Here is a 10,965-nt window from a genome sequence, read left to right as displayed (position 1 = left end):
TCTTTTTGGCAAAATTGAACTGCAAAAACAGTCTCCTTCCCAGCGCCTCCTTCTTTCCAGCTCACCCGCTCTGCCAATTTCGCGTTGTCCTCCTCTTTGGATTGTCAGCAATAGTAACAAATATCCCGATTTCAACTGCTTTCTCTCTCTGCTTCCTTCTTATGCGGTCGCCACTGCTCCGGTCCTAACCAAATGGCAGGATATTTCCTTGTCCATTTAGAGGGTTTCTCCTATCCGCTGGGGGATTTGCCTTATCACCCCAGTGTCTACAGATTATTCCCCTTAATCTGCTGGCCCCTTCAGGATCAGCAGCGCTCAAAAATGAGCCCAAATGAAGAAGTTAGAGTTAGAGGTTAGGAGAGCTCCCTTTCCTCCACTCTAAGCACGATGACGTCACCACAGGAAAAAGCTTTTAGTTTTAAATCAGTAAACTGTATACAATAAATGTACACTGTATGAAAGGGGTGTAGTATCCTCCCTCAGTGTGACTACAGGGTCCCACATCAAAACTGTAGATCACATCATGACTGGCTATAAAGTGACGGCATATACTGGTCCTGTTTGATTTCTTTCAAATAAATAATGCTGTACTTCAGTGATTAAATGGCCTAGACCAGGGGTGTCAAACTCACATTATTACGGCATTGTCACATATTACTTTTTTCCTTCGCCAAACTGGACCAATGAAACTCTGGCCTGCGGGCCACAAATTTGACAGGCCTGGCCTAGACATTGGTATCTGAATATAGATCTTTTTAACATTCATTTTTACTATGTTTTTAATTTAGGTGAAATGTTAATATATACTATAAGTTCATGTATATTATGCCGTACGATAAATAAATGTGTAGAAATTAACCCTTGGTGTCCACTAAAATCTACACCTCTATTTGAGAAAATAATCAGGCAGTCAGAACATTTTGCAGAATAGATATTTTGTTCACTTTATTATTTTATTTAAATAATTCTCTCCTGTTACATAATATAAACACAATTCTAACATTGGCAATTGTCATTTGCATTTTCTTAGAAATGGTTTGCGTATCTTCAAATTAAAATAATATATTAAAACAAGACAAAGGCTACAGCTTTAAGGCAGATTAAACAATTCAACGCTATCTTCACCGTTGCTCTTCTTGGTCACATTTGCATGCAGGCTGTACACAGAAATGTATAGCACCAACGCAAGGAAATTTAAGGTCCCAAAAACAAATCTTGCTAAAACAGAGCTGCCCTGTTGTGGCTCAAGTTTCCTTATACAGCAGAATAATCTACTGGTGTTTCACTATTACGTTTTTGCTAAACAGCTAAAAAAGGACAGAATTAAAAAAGAGAAACACTGAACATCATCTAGCTGAGTGCTTTTTTCTGTAAAGTCCTACTAAAAAGTCCTACTAAATGGAATTTCATTAAAAACATTTATTTTCTCTTGATCCATGGATCTGGAAGCTCAAACTGGATTTAGTTAACTGTTCTAAGTTGATATTCCAGATAGAGGAAGCTCAACACACGGAGACAGGAGGTAGCTAAATGGGTATAATTTTCATCTGCTATTAAATTAAGAGGTCATAAGCCCAACGATAAAAATCAGGATTTATAAACAGTCAAGTTGGGCTAAATTTCACTCACTTCATAGTAAGCTGTTTTGCCCAGATGTTAAGGCTTTCTAACACAGTTACAGCTATTTATTTTGCCTCTGTCACTACAGATGCTTGCTACATCATTATGCAAACATGACAAATTCATTTCATTTAATTAAACATCTGAGTTTCACTCAAGTGCACTAAACATATTCAAGACTGCTCTGGAAGCCACTAAAAACAGTCTATTTACCACTATACTGAAGCTTCAACAGTTGTCTTGTTTAAAATAAAAGGAAGACCAGTCATCTGAATTTTGTGTGAGAGATTGTGTACCTGGGTGTGTTTCTCAAAGCTGACTGGTTTAACGTATCTGTCCAAATAAATTATGAATTTAACAGGTATTTCCAAGAGTCTGAAATTTCATTTTATACACTCAGAAAATGTTGGACAGTTTCTGTAAATGCATTAAAATGCACTATGAATGTATCAAAATGAATTTCAAAAATGGCCATCATCATCTTCATAACTACCATCATCATCATCATCATCATCATCATCATCATTTCTGTTTAGAATAATGTAAATAAAGGCTCATAAAATACTGTAGAAAATAAGGAAGATGGCTTTGATGGAGAAACCATTACTTAAGAAAAGGGATTGATGCAATTTTTTTAAGTCCAGAACAAGAAGATAACATTCAAAAGTGGCTCAGGCAGATGCCTCCCTAATTCACTGAAGTAAAGAAGGAAGAGGAGGTACAGCATAATCAGATACACAAGATTCTGTTATTACAGCCAATCTCAATAAAAGTAGTCTTCCTGGGGAGCTGATTTCCAAGTCTGGTTTATGTAGTGGGGTTGACCAATATCCAGTTCAGTTTGATTAGCAAATTGTTCACTGGGAATCATTAACAAATTCTGGAGCCACAGAACTTTTAATGGTTGTTTCCCTTATATCTTATGTCACATAAAAGAGAGAGATTCTCCAAATTCCTGAGTCTCATTGTGTTAAATTGTGGTTGCCAAAAGAAAATTCCTCTAAAATAGACTGCATTCAGCTGTATGTATTCCGGGTTCTGATTGCTCAAGAATGTCCACTTCAGTGTTTCAATGCTTTTCTTTTCTTTGATTTTCCTGCTCTTTTGTAAAAAAAATCACTGCATTTCTGGACCTTAATGTTCCTCTTTTTTTAAAAGATCTTCATTTCAAAAACACTTGCTAACCTTTATCTTTTAAAGTTGATACATAACACTTTTTAGTTTTTGTTTTTGTTTTGTTTTGTTCATACTGGCCGAAGAGTACATTTTAATATTTAATTTGGGCAGAACTCCCTCATTTTGGCCTGCAGACCATCGCAAGTCTTCTTAGCATCTCCTAGAAGCATGGCAGTGTTGGGCTTGTAAAAGATGGGGTTGTCCACTGCTGCATATCCAACACCCAGAGATCGCTTCATAACAATCACCTGAAACAAGAACTTGTCTGTTATATTTACAGCATCTTTACAGGCACTGTAAAGTTTACACTCATATAATCTACATTAGGAAAGAGATAAATGAATATGTCAGGTTTGTAGAAGTCTGTTATTTGTTTATTAAATTTGTATGCCGTCCATTTCACTAACTAATCTGACTCTGGGGTGTCTTACAATGCCATAAAAACATAAATATTAAAAATATTAAAATTAACAACAATTAAGCAAAGGCTAAAAAACCAAGAGGACAAAATGTTGCAGGGGTGGGCTTTTATCCTTCTATCACTTCACCAACCATCTCCAGTGTAGTATGCACCAATGGTGTGTTCAGGATTCCGTTGCAACCAGTACGGTTGGAATGGCCCCGGCGTCACCCACTTGCACACCCGTGCATACGTTGTAGCTGGAAACTACGCTTCCGCAAGGCTCTGCTATGCTCCAGCTGCTCGGCGGAGTGTCGTGCAGGCACTGTACACGCCATACACGTACACAGATGAGCCAACAGCTTCAAAAGACAGTAAGGAACTAGGGCGGGTGGGTGGGCCCTCCGGAGCACCGTAACGGAACGGTACCCGTATACCGGGTACCGGTACACCCATACCAGTACTGTACTGCCTGCAACCCACCACTGGTATGTACCCATGAGAGCCCCAGGCCAACTGGCAAAGTCAGGTTTTAAGGCCTTTCCAAAAGGCAGAAGGGTTTAGAAAATAGGTGGGGGGAGGGGTGCTAATGGCACTGCCTCCAGCAGATAATTTTCAAATAATTGTGTTCTTTTCCTTATCATCTTAGGTACTCATCTACACTTATTAGCATTTTTTAGTTAAGCTGTTCAAAGAAAAGAAGAAGAGCTGTGGGATATTAGCAGATTTCTAAATATGTAAATGACTTTAAAGAAATCAATAAGGCACGGGATTTCTGTTAAGTCCTTGGGACTACGGCACTGCCCAAAGACATTGCCGGCTGCCGGCTGCTCCTCGGTGGCTAAGACACAAGCAGCCAGACATCGGGAGAATGCAGCCTTTCTATTGGCCCAGCCGTCTGACAACTCCTATATAAAGAGCTGTCAGATGGCAAATGTTGTTGTTGCCATTTCAAGAGTTGACTTGCACTTGCCTTGTTAACTTGTTAGAATAAAAATTGTTTGTTACTGTTCAACCTGCCTCGTCTCAGTACCTGCCTGCCTATGTCTGCATACAGAACAATTTCTATTACAATATTTTGTCACTCACCTGCTTTGCCTTCCAAACTTCAAGAACAGGCATTCCAGCAATGATAGAATTTGGATCTTCTTGGGCAGCAGAATTAACTGTGTCATTAGCTCCAATGACAAGGACCAGATCCGTTTCTACAATAAAAATACAAGGAAAAAACACATATTAATTAATGACTAGAACTCCAGTTATTATTAGTAACAAATTTTGGGTTAGATCTCTCTTAAACTGAAATCTTCACCCCACTAAGAACTATAAGTTGGCAAGTTTTATTGGCACACCCTAAAACTTGTTGTTTCTTCAAGTTGCAAAACTTTGATATAAAGAATAGCTGTTTTAGTAGTGAGTACTACCTTCAAACTACTATTATTTAGGTTAGTTGTTGGGGTGTACAAGAGCAAACTTTCTTGATCATTGCTCCCAATGCAATTTTCTGCTAAGGGAGCTACACTAGTTTCAACACCACTATTTGTCAAAGGTTGGAGAACTAAGTTAGGCAGAATTTAAGTTCTTAAGAGGTCTTGCTTGTTTAAAAATGTTCTGATTAATGAGTGTTGCTTATTTGTCTTTTATGTTTGTATTGTTATTAGGTTGTAATCTTAATTGACTTTGGCATATTCCCCAAAACTAAGCAGTTTAGATATGGCTTGTATTTGGATGGGAAGTTGTCAGGAAATCTCAACATCATGTTAGATTTAAACACACAAAAATCCAGAAAAAGGCAAAGGAAAATTTGTTTGCAGTGTTCCTAAGAAGACATCATAGACGTATTTATTGATTAAGTCAACAGAATTCAAATTTGACTGTAGCAGGTTTACACTCCTAACATCAGTTCCAAGTAAAACTGCCTCTTGCAATTGACTCATGGTGATTTTCAAGCAGCACTCCAGAAGTTTTGAGATTGGATTCAAGGTCCCTATTAGTATACATACATCCTTCCCAAGACCTGGGATAGGCAGATAGCAATAGCACTTAGACTTATATACTGCTCCACAGTGCTTTACAGACCTCTCTATGTGGTTTATAGCATCAGCATATTGCCCCCAACAATCTGGGTCCTCATTTTACCAACCTCGGAAGGATGGAAGGCTTAGTCAACCATGAGCTGGTGAAAATCAAACTGCTGGCAGTCGGCAGAGTTAGCCTGCAATACTGCATTCTAACCACTACACACCATCACGGTTCTTAAAGATGTTGTTTAATGGTGCTAAAAGTAGCATCTCAGGATGTAAGCTGTTGCAAGTAAAGTGTCTTTTGGAATTATTATTATTACTTCTTATAATAATGCACTTACTAGTTAGTGTATACTAACTAGTATAATATTCGACTACTTTTTAGAAAAAATCAAATCATTTAGAGCAACAAAGTTATCATCTTTCTCTCACCTGGAAAATCTTCATTAATTTCATCCATTTCTAGAACAATGTCATATGGTACACCAGCTTCTGCAAGCAGTACATTCAGTTGTCCAGGCATACGACCTGCCACAGGATGAATGCCAAACCTAAGATGGTGAAAGAATTGGTGTACTCATTTACTGGATATGTAAAAGACATCATACGTGTGTTAACCATTTTGTTAATCATTAGCACAGCAAATTTTCCCAGTATAAATTCACAGTTTATAGAGATGAGAAAATTATTTATTCAATGTCACATCCAAGTAGAGTTCAATAGTTCAATATAGTTACCAAAGATGTAATTGATCATACTCCCTCTCCCTCCCTCTCTCTCATTTGGCCTTTGAATGGTATACAGAAGGGCATAATCCAAAAACTGTGCAAGATTACAGCAAGTATTAAATCTGATGAAGCTTAAATTCGATTAATAGAAACAAGTAATATTATTCTTAATGAAATTAGTATACCTTTTCCTGTTGTGTAAAGAATTATATTTTAAAGAAAGCTTTTGAAGGAGTTCAGAGAAACATATGCCTAAAGCTTTGGATTTTTGTGTAGCCTTTGGGGCTATAGATTATATCTCTTTTGGTTAGCGGAATATCATATTAGAATAAATAAACATTGGCATCGAGAATGAGTCACTTGAGAAAAGGGGATTTGCTTTTTAGTGCGAGTATGAAGCTTCCAGGTTGTTTCAAATATAGGCAGTTTTTGTCTTACAAGTGTTCATTCAGCGACTGTTTGAAATTATAATGAGGCAGAACAAAGGGACTTATGACATGTACCTTAAGTTATGGCAGCTGGTCACATGGTCACATTAACAAAATTTGAGCATTTGGCAATCAGCCTGGCCTTACAAGGATGCTGCAGCCAGCTTCTCCCACTTATCTTCCCAAATACCCCATCCCTTTGGGTCTCTTGGGCCTACCACCTCACCCAACCGAGTCCCTATAGGCCTTGGGGTTGCTTCCTATTCCACAGGATGTCATTCCCTCCTCCATGCCCCCATTACATCTCGCTTCATTTACCTTTTCTGAAAATCGTATTTGGGAAAAAGAAGCTGCCGATCTGCCAAGCTTTCCTATATACAGAGGCTGCATGCTGCCCTTCTGGAAGCGGTTGCCATTTTGAAAGTAGCTTTGATTCTCGCAATCTGTGAATTGCAGCTGCTCCCAAAAATGATGCTCACTTCCAGGACGGCACCCTATGGCCTCCGTATAAGAAGACCACATGTTAAATTGGTCATTTCTTGTTCCAGAAGGCGATCTTTGGAAAAGATTAGTGGATCAAGGAAGGAGTTGTGCGATCCAGTGAGTCAGGAAGGAAATCCAAGGTCTGCAGGGACACAGCCAGGTGAGAGGTAGACCCAAGGGTGTGGGCTTCAGTGGGACAGGAAGTGAAGCATGGGGTGCCTCACAGGTTGGGGGAGCGGGGAGAGGTGCTGCAGTATGGCCAGGTCCTTTGCCAGGCCTCCCAAGGCCTACCCCCATCTTCTGAGGCCCCCATGCTCTGCTTAATGACCACAAGGGAGAAAGCAGAGATTATGGTCCTTAAGCAAGTTGATCATATGGATGTCTCACTTAATGACCACCAGAATTTACAACCATAATGGGCAGACTGCATTATAGTCACAGACTGAGCCCTACCTCTGTGAGTATTTTCTGTTTTCTAATTGTTCATGACCTTGTTAAACGAATGCCTTATTTATTATGTTATGTTTCCAATTGAGATCCTTTTTCAGTTGCCTTACGGATCAAAATGTACGGATGCCACAACTATCTTCATAAGCACTTAAAACTTTGAATGAAGTAAAATAGCCACTAAGGATGATGGACATTTTGCTTACCCAAAATACCCAAAATCCATTTGAAAACTGCACAGAGACCATGAGAGAGAGAAAGGCCGAGGTGGGGGGGAGAGGAAATATCTGCTATCATTCTACCGAAGACCAGATGTAGAATCAGATATACAACAGCGGAACAAATAGGGCAAAATATTAAGGAGCTTAAAGTTTCAGCCAGCCACTAAGTAACTCAAGCCATGTGAAACAATTCTGATTCTTTCCAGAAAACAGTGAAGTGCAAGAGTTTTCAGAATTTCTGCACTGAACTATATTAGAATTCAGGCAACTAATAACATTATATATTTAAACAGTTTTTAATTATGGCGCATATTTGGATTTTATACACTATTAGCGATTCTGAAAGCAACATACTCTTTCTTGAAATCCTGCCAAATATTTTGAAAGAATATACACATCTGCAAATTGAGAGCTATCAAGCTTTCAAAAGCAACTGCATTTTTTTTTCCAGGGCACAGGAGTTTTTGTTTACTTGAACTGTTGAAGTTCAGCCAAGAGAAACCCAGTGAGTCCAATAAAGATGTTCCTGAACAATAGGTCAATGGCAAGCTTCTAAATCGGGCTTCCACACTAGTCTTGAGAAACAAGGAGATTGTCAGTATCTTCTGTAACAGTGTCATCTATAATAGATTATATTTCATTCAGATTTGCCTCTATTATCAAGGACCGGATCAAGTCTTTAAAAGTTTCAGCTTTTAATTGTGCCATCAAGGTGGTGTCAACTCTTAGTAGCCATAAACATAGATCTCCAAATTGATTTGTCCCCAATCCCACTCTTCAGGTCTTTCAACATTGCACCAATGACCACTGTAATCAAGTCTATCCACCTTGCCGCTATCATTCTTTTATCTTTCTTAGCATGAAAGATTTCTCAAGAGAGCTAGACTTTTCAACTCTTTACATAATGTGCCCAAAGTAGGATTATTTCAGCTCAATTATTTGTGCCTCAAGTGTTAACAATGATTTGTTCAATGATCCATTTGTTTCTTTTCTTAGCTATATTATTATTGTTCTCAGGAGTCTTCCCAAAATCAAAAAGGGTCAATATTGTTTCTTCAAAGTTCTACTTCTACTTATGAAGACTACCGCTACTGCCTTCACAATTCTGTTCTCTGCACTGTAGATTACAAATACGCAACTCTTATATTTCCCTTTAAAGCAAGGGTGGAAAAACTGAAGTTACATCATCATATGTGACCCCTTGAACATCCTTTTTTTTTGCCAGTCCTTTCTAACCACGTATGCCAAACTTTGGCAGCAAGATTTCCCAACAAACTAAGGCCTGAAACAGGTGTTACAACATTTGATCAATCATTTCCAACAAAAGCTCAAATAATTTTAAACAAGCCTTTTAAAATTGTCCTCCAGGAGACTGCCCATCCATTCTTTACAATGCCTTGACTTCGAAGTCATGTTTTCCAGAGAAGCCTTGCATGGATAGTATGTTCTTAGGGTTTTTTTTTAATAGACATTGTATTCCTGATAAAGCATAAAAAGAGTGTTTCCAGGAAAGCTGGCAAGAGAGTTCAAACACAGAATGGAAAGAGAAAGTGCATTCTGGGATGATCAGGAGTGTGACAGTATATGATGCAACGAACATATAAAACTCTTCATAAAGCTCAAAAATGTTATGGGGAAAAAAACCTAGACATCAAGCAGATGTAGCTTACTAGCATCACTTGTGTCTCCAGAAATTTGGCAAAAGCTACAACAGTTATTTGCACATGGATTATTAATGAAATTATAGCAAACAAGTTCTGGGATAAGTTAGACACATGAGCTTGCATTGTGCCAATAATCACTGCGTATTTTTTCCAGCTTTATGTAATAATGAATCTGGCTGCATGCCAACAGGATAAACTTGTGCACACAAACTGGGCTTTCCTTCTATTCAGTATAGAGGAAAGTCCACTATGCCAGCTAGATGTTATCAAGAACAATAGCCACTTCCAGTGATAAGGAAGCCACAGCAAAACTCATTCTGATCAGCAATATGGTCAGGTTTCGGGGGGGGGGGGGGATTGGCTGTAACTAAACAGTCACAAGGAGTCAAGTAAGCTTGGTTGAAATAAATATTTCCCAACCATCCCCAAGCATGGCTGGCTGGGGAATTCTGGGAGTTGAAGTCCACACATCTTCAAGTGACAAAGATTCTTAAACAATAGTTAAACTAATGTCCAAAATAGAGGTTCTGCTTATTTTAAACTATGGTTTAGTGAAACTAGCAAAGATTAATCACAGTTACTAAAACTGCTATTATTTTAAGTAAGTGAATCCTCTGAATTTTACAGTAATGCTAAGGTTGGAAAGGATGATAAATCCACAGACTCAAAATCTTATTCCCTTAATGCTAAACTATGGTTTATCATTACATCCAAAACAGGCCAGTGTTACTTCTCCAATTTCATGGAATTGGGAAATACAAGTTAGCCTATTATTATTATTATACAATTGTATCACAGCGGCCAGTTGTTTCGCCGGATTTGGCATTGGTTACTAGTCGGGCCCCACCCAGGGGCCTAGGACGTCGTAATGTATTTTCGTAATATACGTGCAGATCCAAGCAGTGCGGCTTTTTGCATTTGACTGATGGTGATTTTGTCAATTTTTAACTGTTTTAAATGTAATTCCAATGCTTTTGGAATAGCACCTAGTGTGCCAATTACCACTGGAATTACCACTGCTGGTTTGTGCCATAGTCGTTGAATTTCAATTTTTAAGTCCTGGTATTTTGTGATTTTTTCATGTTCCTTCTCAGCGACCCTGCTATCACCTGGTATTGCGATGTCTATGATTGTGACCTTATTTTTCTCAACCAGTGTGATGTCTGGTGTATTATGCGCCAGTATTTTGCCTGTTTGTATGCGAAAATCCCACAAGATCTTGACCATCTGATTTTCGGTGACTTTTTCAGGCTGATGTTCCCACCAGTTTGTTGCTGTTTTAATATTATAATTTTTGCACAAATTCCAATGGATCATTTGTGCTACTGAATTGTGCCGCAACTTATAATCAGTCTGTGCGATTTTCTTACAGCAGCTGAGTATGTGATCAACAGTTTCATCAGCTTCTTTGCAAAGTCTGCATTTGGCATCATCAGAGGATTTTTCGACTTTGGCCTTAATGGCATTTGTGCGGATAGCTTGTTCTTGCGCAGCCAGGATTAGTGACTCTGTTTCTTTCTTTAATGTACCTGTTGTTGTTGTTGTTGTTGTTATTATTGTTGTTGTTATTGTTGTTGTTATTATTATTATTATTATTATTATTATTATTATTATTATCAGCAGCAGCAGCAGCAGCAGCAACTATAAGTTAGCCACAAATAACTTTCTTAGACCGATAGAAAACTACAGAAAAAGCACCGTCAGTATAAGAGCATTGAAGCTTGCCAGTAATTTTGTGCTGAGACAACATTTGTAGTACACACGCTGACCTCCT

General features: G+C 38.4%; 1 protein-coding gene across 1 annotated transcript in view; it reads right to left on the bottom strand.

Moving 5' to 3' along the window:
* Nucleotides 1-918: 918 nt before the first annotated feature.
* NNT (nicotinamide nucleotide transhydrogenase) overlaps nt 919-10,965 on the bottom strand; it is a 70,869-nt gene continuing 60,822 nt past the window's right edge. Inside the window, exons 20-22 of the mRNA XM_087715470.1 lie at nt 5,653-5,771; nt 4,286-4,401; nt 919-3,044 (exon numbers count right to left, since the gene is read on the bottom strand). Of these exons, the coding sequence (XP_087571596.1) occupies nt 2,895-3,044; nt 4,286-4,401; nt 5,653-5,771 (385 nt within the window). The 3' untranslated portion in view covers nt 919-2,894. The remainder of the gene's footprint in view (nt 3,045-4,285; nt 4,402-5,652; nt 5,772-10,965) is intronic.

This window comes from Thamnophis sirtalis, unplaced genomic scaffold (assembly GCF_051295495.1).
Source record: "Thamnophis sirtalis isolate CommonGarterSnake01/CBP01778 unplaced genomic scaffold, rThaSir2_p1.2 scaffold_5, whole genome shotgun sequence".
NCBI lineage: Eukaryota > Metazoa > Chordata > Lepidosauria > Squamata > Natricidae > Thamnophis > Thamnophis sirtalis.
This window is presented reverse-complemented; position numbering and strand designations above follow the sequence as displayed.